The 17,804-nt window shown below is 36.9% G+C and overlaps 1 protein-coding gene across 2 annotated transcripts in view; it reads left to right on the plus strand.

Moving 5' to 3' along the window:
• The window catches only part of CDK19 (cyclin dependent kinase 19), a 120,894-nt gene that overhangs the window by 51,607 nt on the left and 51,483 nt on the right, over positions 1 to 17,804 (plus strand). For both annotated transcript variants that reach the window (XM_005518274.3, XM_088053357.1), the window contains exon 4: positions 4,596 to 4,736. In XM_005518274.3, coding sequence (XP_005518331.1) covers positions 4,596 to 4,736 — 141 coding nt within the window. The remainder of the gene's footprint in view (positions 1 to 4,595; positions 4,737 to 17,804) is intronic.

Genomic DNA, 17,804 nt, shown 5'->3' on the forward strand with positions numbered 1-17,804 from the left:
ACTTTTGTCAAAAGTTTATCTAACTTGTTTGTTTGTTTTAACCTCTGTCATACTGAACAGCAGTTCTTGGAATTGGGAATGGGATGACACAAACAGATTTGGAAGAAGACTAAGATTTGGGTTTCATTGAGTGCTCACTTAACTGCTGGGTAAATCCTAGGGATTTAAATTTGTTCTGTGTTGTTATGCATTATGTTTGCCTTGTTTGTGGTTGAGAATTTAGAAAATGCCCATAGTCCTTCACCAGCCAGCTTTCAAACCAATTTCAATGCATTAGGTAATATGGAAGAAGGCAGGCAAACTCCTAGATTGAATATGGTTTCATAATTTTAGTTCCAAATATCTAGCTCTGTTTCTCCTCTTAATTTGTTATCATTTATACAGTCTTGCCTTTCCAAGAGCTAAAGTGGTCTTATTGAAATAATGTGGTTCATCCAGTTTTCCTTGCAATTTTATTACATTATTTGAAGTTGAAAATTGGGAATAAGGAGTTAGTAAGTAAAACCTATAGTCCCAGATATTGCAGACAGCAAATTATAGCTTCCTTGCTTTCCTAGACTGCTATTGAATGTGTACTTTAATGTTGGTCAGTGAAGTGTTAGTTTAATTTAGAATGAAAACTTAAAATCACTTCTGCAAGGTCTCTGTCTTGTTTAAATTAAAAACAAAATATGTACAAGCAATGTAAAAAAATTTATATTATATTTATATTTAATAGTGATTACCTAGTTAGCTCACACCATTTTTGGGATCCAGTCAGTGGCAGCATGCTTTCAGGATTTAGGAATCAGAAATATGGATGCACGGAAAGGGAAAATGGCTACTTTTGCTGAATAGACCCCAGTATTCCTTGGAGTTATGTTTACCTCTTATGACATGTGTGTTCTTCTTTTATTTTGAAAGGTTTTAAATATATCAGAAGAGAGCTTGCATCTGCAGTGTTCTAATGAACGAATTAAAATTAATTTATGTCTGCATAACATTGTGGATGGGTTTCTGTTCAGTAGCATGCAACTGGTATAGTGTGGACTGACAATAACTTCCTTCATTAATTTTGCTGAATGAGTCTGGGTGTTTTCCAGCTCTCTTGGCCAGGTGATCTCTTAGGATATGTGAGTTATCTTTAAGGAGTTGCAGTGAGAAAAGACCTGGGGAATGCTGAAGCTTTTTGATGCTCTGCTTATTGTCTTGTTACAAACATTCCTCTGACTTGCCTGGATTGTGAAAATCCTCATGTTTTGTCCTTCATGGCTATCCATCTGGGGTAAGATTGAGCAAAGATCTTGAGTATACCTAAAGGTTAGAAACTGCAGTGTCCAAGTGCAGCTCATGCTTCCTAGAGAGAGAAGGTAGAACATGCTTCGTACCTGTCACAGTTCAGATTTATACTCTCAATTCACGGGACAACCTTAATTTTGTGCTATTCAGCAAAAAGATTTATTGAATGAGAGAAGTGTAATTTTGAAGCCTAGTGGTTAGGTTAATTTTCTGGGAAATGGGAAATGCAGGCTGTAATTCCTGTAAATTATTCCATGCCTTTATTAGGTCTAAGGTTCTGGCTGTTACATGCTGTACTTGAAGCTGCGCTTTGGGACTCTTCAGGTAGTGAGGCTGTGCCTCCTCTACATGCAGAGTGCACTTATGTGTAAAGAATATCCTAATTTGTGTCAGTATCTGTGCCCATTTCTACACCTGAGGTCTTGCAATTAGACTCTTAAATATGGAATATTTGGACGTGGAAGGAGGACATCTCCCTGCCATAGCTGAAGTCAGCATAATTGTTCAAGTTAAAAGTTCCTTTAGCATTGTTGTACTGCTGTGGCATCCTTTGCTTTGAAGCTCACTGTACACCTGATCTGCAGGGTCACCAAAACTTTTGTCCCATTGTTTTCTGATTTGATGCTCTTACCTATATTTTTGCTTATTTAATTTGAGGTATAATTTCCCAAAACAGTAGTAGGGCCATATAGATGTATTTTTGAAAATATGAAGTAATAAAAGAGTTTAGGCTTGCTGCTTCTGGTGGAAGAGATATTGTTCAGCAACAGCACCTGTTTGCTCTTCTATTTCTTAGATGGACATGGCCATTAAAATTGCTGTTTAGTGTATGCTAGGTGTGTTGTTCTTTCTTCATATGGCTAGTTGCTTGCAAGAAATTGGATTAACTACTATTTTTTATAAAACTTTTCAGTATAGGGCTTGGTCACAAGCACTGTGCATTCATTCCAACGTCACGGGGCAAATCTAGCTTTTCAGCTCTCTATACTACTTGGCCCTGCAGTATATTTTTAGCTTTTGTTCAGTTCTCTAAACTGTGATGGTTGCAATCTTTTGGATATAAAGTTCCATAGAGTAAGCTGGCAACAACAGGTTTTATTTGCTTTTGCAGGAAATTGGATTTTACCTAGTGGTGATATTGCTTGCTTCGAGCAAAACTATCTGTTCGAATTTGCTTCTGCAATTCAATAACCCTTTCAAGAAAGGAGCTTGTTTCCTTAGCCTTTCTAACTGGGAGACACATGGGAGGGCAGGGACAGAAATCCGATGGCATCAACCTGGTGCTGTCTCACTCCCGACCTCCAGAGGTACCAGATGTAGCAGCTGAGGCAGAGCCACATGTGTTGTTCCTCCTCAACACATCTGTGGTTGTGTCCCGTTCTGCCTCATGAGACTCCTTCATTTTCTCTGTGCCTAAGGAGTAATGTTTTGTGTAGGTAGTAGTTGGTTTTTAGATAGGTGTAAAAATCCCTTCTAGTGATTACATACACCTTATAAAAGGACTGGACTGGATTTATGGGCCTCTGTGTATGACCTTTGCCTGTTGGTTGCTCTGTATTTTTTTTTCATCTCCTATATTAATAAATGTACTAATTTGTGAGTTTATGGTATCATTACTGCTTTATAAATCATATTGTGATTACACATGAAGGTCACTGTCTGGTGAGCATTGTGTAGTACTAGGGACTCCTAGCTGAGACAGTCTTCTTGTGACATCACAAGAAAAAATTTTCTAAGGAAATAATCCCTTAAAGCATTTAACTGCAGTTTCCAGAGTGATTACACAACTAAAAGATCAGATACTAAGAGCTTGTCTTGTCTATTGATCCTTATGAGTATATTAAAAGCTGACAATCCTGTAAATTTCTACTGCTTTTAGTACAAAGCTATAAATACTGTACATTGAGTAGTGGAAGGTTCTGTGGGAACATTGTTGATAGGGAGTGAGCAGGCTGTTTTAATTTATTTGGTGTGTTCTGCCTTCCTTATTTCTTTTTAAACACTATTGTTTACACTTTTGCTAAGTACAGTTTGATAGTGGCTAAAGTACTGGTGACAGCAAGAAGTAGCATTTACCATGAGTAAACATTAACTCATTACCATTTTCATTGGGAGCTCTAGTGACAAACTGGGTGGGGAGTGGGGATGGTGGAGCAGTGGTCTGATAAAAGCACAACCTTTGGCTACCTCTTTAACCTGGGAAGGGAGAAGATCTTTAGCTAGACAAATCCTATTAAAAAAATTGGATAATTAATAGTCCTACTCTAGCATTTTGATTTGTTGTCAGTAAAAATGCAAACTGCCTTTACCATTTCTGCCTTTCAAAAGACACATAATTGAAAACTGTTTTGTTTTTTGAGGTACTTAATTGAATTGCCTTCAAAAAGATTTTTTTTTTCCATCTGAATGAACATGTATTAAGATTGTATTTGTGCCTTACATAGCCCCACCTTGTCTGAGGATTGGAAAGGTAGAATGGCCTGACTCCAGTTAATTTCTTGTACAGTGTAGCAAAACCAAACCCATTGTCTCCACATTGATCTTAGAATTAATTGTTTTGACTATTTCGTGATCTCTCACCAATCTTTCGATAGTTTTTTTCATTCTTTCAACTAGTACTGGGGTCCTTTACTGCATTCTATGTTTTCAGGGTGTGTTTGTCCTCTAGTGGGCAGATTGACTTCTGTAATCCAAGAGCCACCAGCTTGTCATCATCAGTGAAGTATGCAGCCGTAACTTGAAAGCATGAACACCACCACTTTTAGGTGCCTGAACATGATCTCACCCAAATGTTGTGGTGTGGGGTTTTTGAAGTTATACCTTCCCCCCTTCAAATATGTATAAAAATATTTATTTAGTCTGTCTACTGGGATTCTGGTTTTGGGGGTAATAGTAGTAATAGTAGTAATGCAAGTATGCTAGCCTGGGTGTTTTTGAAGAGGAGGGAAAGTCTCTATGAAAGCTTAGAGTGTGGCCCTACTACTAGTAGATACTCCTGATTCTGCTCTAGCTGCCAAGGGTAAGAGGATGCCACATGGGGAGGAGGGAGGAAGAAGAATGTCTAAGGCCCTTTACTGGAGGTAAGTAACCAGTATTTAGATATTCACAAAAATTTCACAGCTGTTCTTTGAAGCAACTCAGAGAATAAAAACAATTTAAGAGAATTGTGGATGCATCACTATTACTTTAATTCCAAAGTTCAACAAACTTTGTATTTCATTCCATTATTTAGTGTTAGTAGTTAAAATACCCTAAAACACCCAACCTTCTCACCTATCACCTAACTTTCTTCATGTTTCTACTTGTTTTATTTCTAGCATATTATCAAGTTTCACCGTGCCTCAAAAGCAAATAAAAAGCCCATGCAGTTGCCAAGATCTATGGTTAAATCCCTACTCTACCAGATCCTCGACGGAATCCATTACCTCCATGCAAACTGGGTGCTTCACAGAGATCTGGTAAGTGTGGCATGCCACACCTGGCTAAGAAAGTTCCACGTGCGTGTTGTTGGGTAGGACAAGAAAAGCTCCTATTCGTAATCTTGCGTATCGATCCCTACAGCTCTTCCTGTTATTGTTGCAGGAGACCAGTTGTGACTTTAAACATGAAAACAAACTACGCTTTCACATTGTTTTTGTCTGAGTCATATGAGCTTGGACAATGATGCCAGATCCGGTAAAGGGATTGCAGATACCAGTATCCAAAAACAGTACGTGAGACAGCTGATATATGTTGTTTGAGCATTCTTACGACTTTTCGCATGACTTTGAAAAGGCATCTAAATAGGAAAGTGATTGATACTCTTTTACATTGTTTGGATTACGTGCAAGTTAGCATAAAAGCTAGTGAAAGAGTACTTTTTTCATGGAGTATTTCTTTTCCATGTGGTATTTTTTTGGACCGTGGGAAGAGAACTATAAAAGAGTTATCATTTTGAAATTTCTCATGACCTGAAGTAGCTCTTGAAGTTGATTGCAGATTACAAGGGCAGCCAGTTGCCTTGTCTTAGCTCCCCTTTTCCCCTTAAAGTTTTCCATCGCTCCTTTTAGTTACGTGAAGTGCTACCATGGTTTACCAAAAGAATACTAATACAGGTGTGCTGCCACTTGCATTCTAACTAGAATGTTTAGCATGAAACAGTGTGATGGTTAATATGCCAAACAACTCTTAGGTATGGTAATCTGTGTATAAAGTCACTACTTTTATTTGGTTATTTTTCGTAGTTGCCCCAGGATGTCAAAATAGGGCTGCAGAAACTTAGTCACTAATTAAGTTTTGTGAGACATAGATTGTTGTTGAGTTTTTAATAGTAAGTAGGGACTTTGATTAATTTTTGGTTGTAGAGCAAATTTTTTAATAGACAAGTATAAAGTAAGGCAGGCCTGGAATATAAGCCACAAACATTTTCTGAACTGAATTTTATTTAATTTTTGTTCTAATACCTAACAACAGTACCAGTGCAGGTTTCAGTTTTTGTTATGGATCATTTTTTTACTTTGTTCCTTGGTTGTTTATTGTTGGTTTTTCTGTTGAATTCCAGATGTTAGTATATTTTGAGGAGGGGTGGGGGGTGTGGTTTGCCTTTGGAATAGTGGCCATGACCAAAAAACAGGAAGCATGTACAACTCTGATTTTCACGTTACAATTACTACTTTCCTAAAGAGTCAGCTGCTGCTTTGGCAGAGTGCTCAGCTGTAATTAGCTACAGCTTGAGAAGTAACACCTGAAAAGTCTATATCCAGCTCTGTTTAAGGGAGACATAGCTGTTCATGGAACTGTTAATTATATATACACTTAAATATAATACATATATATATAATACATGCATTATATACATGTGTGTATATATATATATATATTTAAATACATACACAAACTCTATCTTTTGATAGGAAATACAAGATGGCATCTAAGATAACCAACAAATACCCTCAAGAATTTTCTTGCTGGTGGTGTTATTTCCAGCCTGCAGCACCAGGTGTTTTGCATGACTAGTGCTGCTACTTTACAGGTCTTATCTGTTGCTGATGAGTTGCTGCAAATCTGTTGTCTAATGTCTTTGTCTTTTCTTTTGGAATGCTGGGAGATGATGGTTGCTGTTGTGAAAAGATGACTGTATTTTTTGGTTCTGGAATGATAGTGCTTGAATGATGTTTGCATAATTGAGAAGGGAGAAGAACAGTAACTTGTCAAATCTTAGTTTGTTCTTGGTCCACAAATAAATGTAAACTGATGGATTCTGGGATGCCTCAGTAAGACAAAGGAAACCATTAAAAAATTGCTTTGATACAGTAGTGACTTAAAGGTGTAATCAGAATACTTTGCCTTTTTAATTTTTTTTTCTGGATTTCTAAAGAATTCAAGTATGTCAAATAGTTCTATCTTGAGCATAGTAAGGAAAAAACCTGATGTTATTTTGGATGTATTCTTGTGTCTGCACTTGAAATTAGAGGTTAATATAACTAGTAACCAATTTAAATCCTGGATTAACCAAAATTTTTTTTTCTCTCTGTAATTTTATTACTGTGCTCATGCTTGTGACTTTTTGCTACTAAAAATGATATCTCAGGCACAATTTCACGTGAATCAGTTTCTTGCATAATACATAAATACCAGCTCTTCAGTGTCTTCATAAGATGGGGGAGCAGTTTTTCTGGTGATTTTCTCTTAGGTGTTTGAATTTACAGCTGCTAGAAAAAGTATTTTTCTATTTTATGTAAACCAAATATTGCATCAAAACACCTTGTACTTTCCTGGTTTAATATAACTCTGTCCTTACTATTTTTAACCTGTATTTGGATGTAGACCAAAGATGGTGACATCCATAAAAGTCATGTTATTCTTATTTAATTGCTTATAAAAATAAAATTAGATTCTCCAAGAATATTTATCATAATATTAGTCAAATTCTCCTGAGCCATGGAAATGACCTCTGTAATTTATTTAACAAATGTTGTTGTGGAGAAACAGAAACCTGGGACGTTAAGTATTTGCTTAGAGGTATTTGAAGAACATTGTTTAAATCGTAATTTACTACTGCCTTAAATCAAAGAGGTTTTTAAAGAAGCTAGAATACTATATTCATAACTTAAAAACCTTAGAATTACTAAGATATTTTTAGTTAAATAATTTTTAAGATCAGCAGTGGCCAGCAAGTGCATGACAGGATAATAAAAGTGGTAAACAATGTGAACTTGCCAACTCGAATTCCATGTCCTTTCCTTGGGCTGAGCTAATGGATGGCTGTTGGCACAAGCAGACGGTCTCGTTCCCCTCCTCACCGCTGCCGGGCAGCAGCACCCATGATAACAGCCTGGCAGGGGACACTCACCTGGCTCATGGTGAGCTCATTCAGGGAGTTAAACCCACAGAAAGCTTTTCACCTGCAAAGCTTGTTTTCTGCAGGGTTGGGTCCCAAAGAGACCTCACTGGGAGCTTAGCTGGCACTAAGAGCTTAGCTGCAGGAGCTGGTGCAGAGGCAGCGTGGGGCAGGAGGTGGTGGCAGAAGGCTCAACAGAGGCCGTTCCAGCATCACCTGTCATTAGATCTGGTGGTTTCATTGTTAAAATGCACTATTTTGATTCTTAGGAGGGAGTGCAAGTGTTCTTAAAAGATGAAATCAATATAACTTTGTATTGCAAGACTTACAGCAGCTTAAGACTGCCAGCAAAAGTCCAGTTTTAGGAAAGTGCTCAAATTGAGGCAAACACCAAATAGACAGTGCAAGCTCGTGCTTCTAGAAATGGGAAACTAATTTAGTGTTGTGTATATTTCAATTTTTTGTAGCATTTGGGTTATCTTGAGTTTGGGTTTTGTATCCTGAGGGTAGCTGAAAAGTGCTTAATGACTTATTACGTATTTTTTTTAGCTAAGCTATTAATTTCTTCCAGTTAAAAACATTCAGCCTTTATGGCAAGATTCAAACAGGTATAGACTATGGGACAGGAACACTGGGTTACTGATATATTTGAATAGCATTGTGTCACTTCATACACCTTGGAGTTGACCTAAGTCTGTGAAAATCCATCAAAATTTGTTCTCCTGTGAGCCCATTTTGAGTGGGATTTTGCTGTTGAATTGCGTGCTGTTGGGCAGTGATAATTTTGCCTTTTCAACATAGCAGCATTCCTGAAAGCCATGCATGAAAGGAGGGAGGATTTGCTGGCTTTGCTAGCTGCTGGAGCATTTTGTTATGAACAAGAGGTTAACAGAGGTAGATATTGGAGAAAAAACATTTGAGTACTAAGCTTTTGGCTTTTTAAAATGCTCTATATATACTGTGGGCTGTAGGGTCTAACCAGTGCTCCATACCTTGAGTTAAGAGCAAGTTAGAAGATGCAGCATTTGAAGGACACTATTTCAGAGTGCTCTGAGATCTTTGTCCCTTCCTCTTCTAGAAGGGAAATATTTAGATTATACAGGAATGTTCAGCAGAGGTCTTAGTTTGCTGAGATGTCAAAAAATGGACATCTTCCATATAGTGTTTGCAATGTCTATTCATCTTAGCAACTGAAAGGATTTGGGCACTTTGTTGTGCTAATAATCCCTCTAGATTTTAGTTGCTTAAGGTCAAAAGCAGATAGAGACCATATCCTTTAGAACCTGATAAAAGCAATTTCTATTTGTAACAGAATGTATTTTCCTGAAGGGAGGTGTTATCTGTGAGATGTTTGAAGTGCACAGAATCCATATGGAGAAATTAATTTAAGATTCCACTTACGTCTTTGAGCATTTCTTTAGAATACTGCTTAATATTAAAATAACTGGTTGAAAAGTGAATGTCGGAAATCAGACTCACCAGAGAAATACAGATTTCTTCTTCCCCAGGGAGTTAAATTGTTGCTCTGAGGATTCTGAAATAGAAAACTTGCTTGTGATGATCATGCAAAGTAACTTCGTCAAGTGAGCCAAGTTACTTAAGTGTTTTTATTATATAAACATTAATCTGGGCACATCTGTGTTCATGTGGGGTTTTCTCAGTAACCTGTTCTTTCCAAATCAGCCTGAGTTCACTAATTCACTAAGGAGAGGGTGGAGGAATCCAGTTGTGGTAAAGACTTTGCTACTGATTTCCTATATCCAGCTTTTTAAATACCATCTCCTTGTCTCTTAAAGAAGGAGAAAATAATATCTGTGTTCTTCAGTTTGTTTCACTATGGCATCTGTATTGGTAGAAGCTATTTTCGTCGTGTGCTTAAGCTAAGCAGTTTCTATTCCTTTATGGAGTAGATTATGGAGGATCTATGCTTCTCCCCCGTTCAGAATATATGGAGAGCTAACCTGGGCGTTTTTGGTGGAAGGACATAGACAATTGAGATTGACATAATTTTGACTCTGCATATCTGTCTGTATAGTAAATGTGTATATGCAGCCTTTAGATCAGATGTGTGAGCTCTCAGATTCAGGCATCTTAACAAGGCCCCTGGATACCCACCTGGTGTAGTAATAGAAAGCCCAGTATCTTTCCAAGGATAAATTTTGAGCAGAGCCAAGAGATGCCAGTGTGGTGTCTAGCTCCAGCTGGCTGTGATTGCACTCAGGGCAAGCTGTCTTCTGCAGTGGTCCTGCTTTGCATCTCTTGTGGAACTGTGCAGAGTGGGCAGTGCAGTATTGTTGTCTCTCAGGGTTTTTTAGAAACTGCAGCCATCTGGAATCTGGGTTTTCTTCCGTCAGAAGTTAAGCAGAAAGGGAAAGCCCAAGCTGAAGGGGTCAGACAGATAATTTTCTGTCAGAGTCTGCTACTTCTGTCTCCATAAAAGCACAGCCTGTTCAGAAATGATTGAACTAAGTAGGTTTTCATCCTCCAACTCTGACAACTTTTTAAGTTTTTAAGAAATATTTTTATTTATTCAGAATAAGTATTTTAGATGACCCATCACAATGTTTGTATAGAATAGCAACATTTTGGTAAATTTCCAGTTATTCAGTTATATTAAATTCAGTAAAGTTCTAACAGTTTTCAGGTTTTTAGTTGACTGATAGATTTTTAGTTTAGGGAAAGCCCCATGTCATTTTCTTATAGTAATAATTTTCTAGCCAATATGTAAATATGGAGTCTCTTAGCATGGACCTGTACCTGGACTCTGCTCTAAAACTTTGCTCCCACATTACACAACTCACTTAACTTGTCTTTGCCTCTGTTTCCCAATCTGTTACCTATTTATGGGTCTATTTTGTAGCTCACTGCTTAATGTGCTATGAAATTGGTATAGTATGAATGGCTTATGTAGGTGACTTATTTTTGTCATTTGATGTTCCTTTTCTAAAAATAAAAATAATTTCATGTTGTATGAAGGCACCAGTAAACTTAAAATTATGTTATGTGGATACTCACTTTTTGCTTCTGCTTTCATTTCAAAGTCTTTGATAAATAAGTTCTTACTGTTACTAGTTTATATCACTTAACTACTTCCCTGACTTCCTCCCTGTGCCCTCTCAAGATTTTCCAGTAAATGGTTAAAAAAGTTACCTAAAAAGCAGAAGAACTGAAATGGCTTTTAAATTTTCCACTTGCATTTTGCTAAGCAAGCAAACTGTGGGTTTGAAAAATAAAATGTAAATAGATGAGTGTGGAAAACTCCCCTTTTACTAGCAATTCTAAAATGGGATTTTTTATGTGCTGATATCAAAAGTAAATTTAGATACAGGTTCATACATCCCTCTCTTGACAGGCAGCTGCTGTGTAGGAATGTAGAACTGTTGGGTCCTGCCTTCTGCCAGTAATTTTGTACTGGCTTGAAAAGCTTCTTGACCCTGTTGCACCCATTTGAGCATACACATGACTCCTATAAATAAATATCAAGTCAATCTGTCTACCAGTTTCTTTAAACTTTTAAAACCCACTGTAATTGTAATCTCCACCATTCTGTGTCATGGGGGGTGTGTGTGTGTGTGCATGGGAAGGGTGCAGGAATATGTATGGACATGCACTCCTGACTTGAATTCTTCCCAAGCTGTGTATGGGTTTGGACCTCCTAATCATTTATTTTTCCATCTGCATTATCTCTTTGTGATGGAGGACACTTTCCACAGTGTCAGAGAACCATATGAATGATCATACTCTGCTTGCAGATTTCCTAGAAGAAAGGAAATGCAAGCTAAACCCAGATACTTCAAGAAATAAGACTCTATTGATGACATTAGAAGATGACTTGAATTTACTAACTGAAAGGTCAACACATTTTTCCTCTTTTACATGTGGTTAGAGTGAAGATATTTTTTTTATTTACTGGTGAAGAACAGTTTGTAGATGCCTATATGTGTATCTGTATGTGCTTCTAGATAGATAAATGAACCAGAAACTTTACATGCTGATTAACAAACTGAGTTTTATCAACGTATACATATACATATATATTAAAAGTATTAAGCATATATTAAGGGACACCTCTTTAAAATGGTGCATTTCTCACTACTCAGAACTTTGCTTTTGTCCTTCAGTTGTAAAAACTAATCTTCACATAATTTAAAAAGGTATGTGAAGACGTGCAGACTGTTACCTGTGTTGTGTACATGGAAACAGCAGTTTTTCCATGGCTGACTAATGCACACCTTTTGGTTTGTGGCAAGAGTATTAAGATGTTTGTAGATTAATTTTTACTAATAAAAATAATTACACTTGAAGAGAAATGCTTTACCTCAGGTTCTGAAACAAGCTTATACTCATAAAACCCTGGCTGGATATAAATTCAGTTGGGTCAGAAGAAACAAAGGGACTGATTTAATGTTCTTTTTGCTGCATTTTACTGCTAAAGTCAACAGATGACATATGGCCTGTGAACTTCTTATCTCTTTTCCTGAGATGGAAAAAGGGCGACAAGGAAACAAAAGTATTAAAATAATTCTAGAATTTTTTTCCTGATACAGAATAAACAGATTGAAAACGTTATCTTTTCTAGTAACCCCAGTTTAGGTACCATCTGCTGTAAGGAGGTTTCTAGTAAATACGTGATGTATTTAAGCTTACTGGTGCAGCAGACCATTTGGAGTGAGCAAACAGTGTTTTGCCTTCTAAATAAAAATACAAATGTTAGAAGCTTATTTTAGTTTTTCTTTTGTAAAAGTATTACTACTTTTTTTTTTTCTTCTGTTGGAGAAAGTACCCTTGGGATAATGGGATTGACTACAAGTGCGTTTATGGGATTATTTCTGTTTGGACTCATTACATCTTCTGAATAAGGCTACAGAGGTTGGCACCATGTTGTTTTATAGTAATAGAAATTAGTGAAGCCTAAGAAAAGTATGTTACAATCACTAAATACAACTAATGTAAACAATGTTTAATCAAGAAAAAAATTTAAAAAGGTGTTTTTTCTCCATGTTGCTTGCCATCTTGTGCTTTCTCTTGTGCATTTCTCTTCATTTGCAAACATGCTGTAGTTATTGCTGCTCTACTAAGCAGTTGCAGTAACATTGCAGATTGTCTTGCATTTAAATTAAGCATCTTTGATTAGTGATCCAGGAAGCTGCAGTGCCTAGCAAAGGATGTTAGTTTATTTCTCATTTTACTATGTGTGAACTTTATCAAAGAAACTGGCTTTGCTGCAGAAAATGACTGATCAGCTGGTGTTTCCTAGATGGTGTATCTCAGGACCTCTGTCTTCTCCAGCCTTCGTGCTTTCTGGTTACTGCTTCAGAAATCACTGACCTTATGGTAGCTCTTAAGACCCAATAGCACAGTTATGTCAGTTAAAATGAAGGAAATACTTGGCATAATCTGTGAAGTGGTCCTCTCTGAGACTGTGCATTAGGCCTTCAGATTCATCTTTAGGGAGGATTCTGAATTTCACATAAAACCATCTTGGAATTAAAGTTTCAAGACATTTTAATTAATACAGGACCAGTTCCTTCAGGATATCTGGACCACTGGTAAAATATTTATAATATTCTGTCACCTATTTTAACAGCAAAGATTACAAGACAAAAAAGGCTTGTAGTTGTGCAAGTAGTCAAAACACACACAATTTTCTGAATACCAAACCTCAGTACTAACAGGATTTTTTGAACTGCTCTTCTCTGTTGTTGTCCTGCCCTCTGGAAGCTAAAGCCCATGTGAATGACAGTAGTTTTGACAGACCCCATTCCACTTTGTTCAGGACCTCAGTGGTAGAGCACAATTAACCTTCTGGTTTCTTCTGGGCGGCTTGTAGAAACACTTGCAAGCAGTTCAGCAACATTTCTGTGCTACTATGTAAAGTAGTTGAAAACTGTGTGGAAAGTTTTTTATTCTATTTAAGTTAGCTGGTGGTATCTGAAAAATGTTCTTTATATTGAATTATTTACATTTTCCTGGAATCCCTTCTTTCCACCCTCAAGCTAGCCCTCCATCTCTGACGTTTTGGCTTCTACTGGTATAATATTCTTTGAACATAGGCTGAGATTACTTTTCTATTAGTTTATTTATACTTAACCAATTCTGGTGTGTTGAGGATGCTTTTTGGTTTTTTTTGGTTGAAGTATTTTACCTAACCAGATAAAATAGTCATGAAGTCAGGTTGTACTAGTATTTTATTCCTGCTTGTTTTGCTAGTTCAAATATTGAGCCCAAATCCCAAAATTTAGCACAGTAAAGTTAGCTGTGTAGCTGGCATTCTCAAATGTAACTCATGAAAAATAAAATTCCATAGCCAATATTTTGCATTCCTGAAAATCCTCTTGGGAGATTTCAGCTGCTCAAGCCATTTTGTCTTACACTGTAGTTGTTGCCAAAGAGAAGATTTTTCAGGTGTGTCTTCTGTTCTGCATTCTTCTCTAATCCATGAAATGCACTTGTACATTTTTACTTTGATTTGTGTTTCATGTAGTTACTTTTGATGTAGCAGTTGTGGATGATGAATATTAGAATTGTGAAATAAATGCAAACTCTAGTAGGTTACATTTTAATGAACTGATATTAACGTGTAATGAAAACTGTGAAAACTTTTTTGTGGCAGTTTAACTGTGAGTATGATTACCTATTTGGCAGCTCAGCTGAAATACAATTTCTTAAATAAGATGTTTAAAGTTTGGTTTGTTTCTTGACATTGTGTGAATCCCAGTCTCAGCCCTAAAACTGTTTACCAAGTCAATATTAATTTGAATTCTTGATAGCTAAACCAAATAGAATTGCAGACCCATTTAGGTTTTGGGTAAGGTGTGTGCTTGAAATTCTGGTTATAACTGGATAATATAATACATTTTTAGTAGCTTCTTAGTAATTTTGCTGTCAGCAAATGTATATGCTGTTGCTCTTTTCTAGGGTGAAGGAGTTACTTAAGTTTGTTGTTCTGTGCGCATCTCCTTGCTCTGGTAGGAGCTGCTCTTCTTTGGTGCCAGCTTCTGTAGTGCGACGGGAAGAGCTTCCAGTAGCAGTAAACCTTTTAGGGGACATAAATGTGATCTCTTCTGTGTACCATAAGAGTGCCTGAGTATATATTGCAGGCGGTTTGATAAGTTTGAAAACATGTTACATCAAGCAGTTTTCTTGTTTGTCTCATTTCAAGATTATTTTTTTCATTCTTCAATGTGAAGTTTTGATTATTATTTTTTCCCCTCTCTGTAAGGGTATGTATTCCTATTCCTTTTTTTGTTCTTTTGTAACTTGTAGCTTGCTCAAGTGCTGTTCCCCACAGTCCTGCTCATTTCAGGACTTTTTGCTTCAATGGAAAAATACTAGATGCTAATCTCTCTTCCTCACTCCCACAGGTGGTGTACATGGGGACACTCAAGGTCTGCATAAAGTTTTGAAATAGATTAACTAAACTGCATTAAACTTGTTCTGTGGCTCTTCTGAGTGGTCTGAAAAGTGGCTATTCTATATTCTATAGAATATTCTATATAGAATATAGAATGTTCTATATAGGTATTCTATACCTATGTGGCTGTTCTGAAAGTGGTCCGTGCTCAGTCCAGCTGTGCCAGTACGAGGCAGTGGCGTCCCTGCCCAGCCTTCTGCGCACTGGGGGCGATGCTGGGTGCCATGCACTCAGTGGTGTGAGGGTGCTTCTCCACTGTGTCTGACCCAGCCCATGGTCCCAGTGCTGCCTTTGAGGTGCTAAAAGTGGACTGGAGGGAGCCCATCCTTTCCAGCCATCTGCTGCCTGGGTGATTATTTCCAGCCAAGACAGCATGGGTGGGCTGTTAGAGGTAGCAACATTTTAAATGATACCGCTGCTTTTCTTGGTGCACATGATGTGGTACCCTTTTTTAGTATTTCAGTAATTTTAATTTAGTTAAAAATGTTAAACTAATGCAGAGGGTATGAGTACATGAACAAGTTACAGCAAGGTAGTCTAGGGTGTGGATTTACTCTGCATTAGGTCCTCTGTAGTGTCTGCTTACCTGCATATTTCTATGCTGCAGAAAATGCATAGTGCTTTGATATCTTACTCCTTAATAGGGTGAGATAAAATTGTCCTATTTACTGTCATTAAAACTGGACAACTATTTCATTAATTTACAAGTGCTTTACATTGTTTCTGAGAGCAATTTCATTAAAATGTAAGTTACTGAAATGTCAGAATAATAATGACAGTATGTTACTGGGTTTTTCTGACTGGTACCCATATGCTGAGCTTGTAGAAGAATTTAGCCTTTTGGGTACAGTCCTCCTGCCGTGTGTGTAGTTTAGGCTTCAACATGCAAGAAGTACTTCAGTATCACGAAAGATTTTGTTCAGAATTGAAGGTGTTAGTGTCTCTTTCCATTCTATTAACATTGTTGTTAAATGTGTTGATAGCTTTGGGATTTTTCATAGTAGAAACATTGCAGCCATTAAATCTTTATCAAAACTATTATTACCTCCAGTAAAGCTTCCCTAAACTTTAATCCTGGTCCTAAATTTGTGACTATTCTCAAAATTGATGTTGCAACTATAGAGAAGAATTTCAGCTGATGAGTTGTAGACTATACAAAACATGGGATGGAGTAACAGGAAGTATAAAGTTCTCTGATACTGTGTTCTGAAAGCCAGGGATTTTCTCAAAGGCATTTTGTTACACAGTAAACTTTACAAAAGTCATCATCTGGTTTTGAGTAGCAGGACTTGAGTGTCTAGCCTGTTTATGCAGTTTGAAAAAAGAAAATAAAAATTTCCACAATGAATCTGTTTGCATTTTAAGCACTTGATTTTTGTGATAATATCTAAAGACTTATTGGCAACATCAACAGTGAGGTAAATCTGAAGACCTGAGCAGTGAAAACGTAGCTATTTTATCTAGTAAACTGAGGCAAATTTGCTGTAGCAAGGATGCTTGTGTTTTACTTTAAAAGTGTGGTATGTGTTTGAAGTTGTTTAATTTTAAAAAAATAAAAATTAAAAAAATTAGGGTAGCTTGACCTGCCACTCTTTAACATGCTCATGTTTTTGACATGAATCACAAAATGTTTCTCAGGAATTGGCAGTATCTCACAGCCGTTGCATGTCTACGCAGGTTGTTTTTCATTTTTTAATAGGACATAATTGTTGAGTGGAAAAATATTATAATTAGTTCTGAACTACTTGAGATTTTGTTTTTGGCACGTAGAACCTTCTTCACAACTATTCTGGTTTTTTTTCTTGACACAAATCTTTCATTTGCTTCCAACTTCCTTCTCCTCTGCCCACATTCCATATCTGTTGATCTGCCTTTTGCCACTTCTTTAACATTACTCATATAACCTTGACTCAGCTTTAACTTTCCTGAAATACTCCTCCATCTCATCTTAACAATCTTAATTATCGCTCCTCCCTTTGGCCTTTGTAACTTTTGAGTTCTGTGGCTGGTGTGGGTAGAATGCTGTGTTTCATAACTTGACCCCCATGTCGGAAGAGCTCACACATTCCAGGTGGAGTGATTCTCCTTTGTCTTAGATTCTCATTAAAACTACTATGCTCATACAAAAACTTTATGGGCTTGTGAAAACTTAGTTTCTAGATTTTGAGTTCACTAACACTCCGTACTGTAGTGGTTCTGCCTCAAAAAAGATAGAGACTGTCTTTTCTAAGGCTTTTGTTCCCAAGACAGCTTTTCTGTGTTTTCCCACTCAAAATGATATGTATTAAATCTTCTTTCCCTATCTCTTTTAGCTTCCATTAGTAACTTTGTGTGAATATGATCATGTATGTTTGAATTGCTGCAATCTATAGTTCTGATATGTCCTAGTTTTTATGTAATTCTTCTAAAGCATTTGGAGATCACTGGGAAAATAGTTTACAAAATAAGAAGGTTTATCCATTTTGAGTTTGGCAGACCTTTTTTTTTTTTTTAAACAGCAATAACTTTTTTGTCAGTACACTATAAAAATTGAAAAGAAAAATAAAAACCCAGACTTTCCAGAAGTGTTTGTGTTATTTATATTATCAGGAGTATTACTGACTACAGGCTTTTTGGAGGTGTCAGGCTGATCCCTTATCATAATTAACTAGCTTGCATGAAAGTTGATCAACCACAGACTTCAGTCTAGAATCAGCCTTGATTGACAATTGATTGAAAAACTTTTAGTAATTGGTGTTGTAAACTGTCTGCAGGCATTCCAAGTCAATAACTAATTAGCCATTCCACACGGTA

The sequence above is a fragment of the Pseudopodoces humilis genome, chromosome 3 (assembly GCF_049639895.1).
Source record: "Pseudopodoces humilis isolate 2021_Gansu_Grassland_sample_001 chromosome 3, ASM4963989v1, whole genome shotgun sequence".
Classification (NCBI taxonomy): Eukaryota; Metazoa; Chordata; class Aves; order Passeriformes; family Paridae; genus Pseudopodoces; species Pseudopodoces humilis.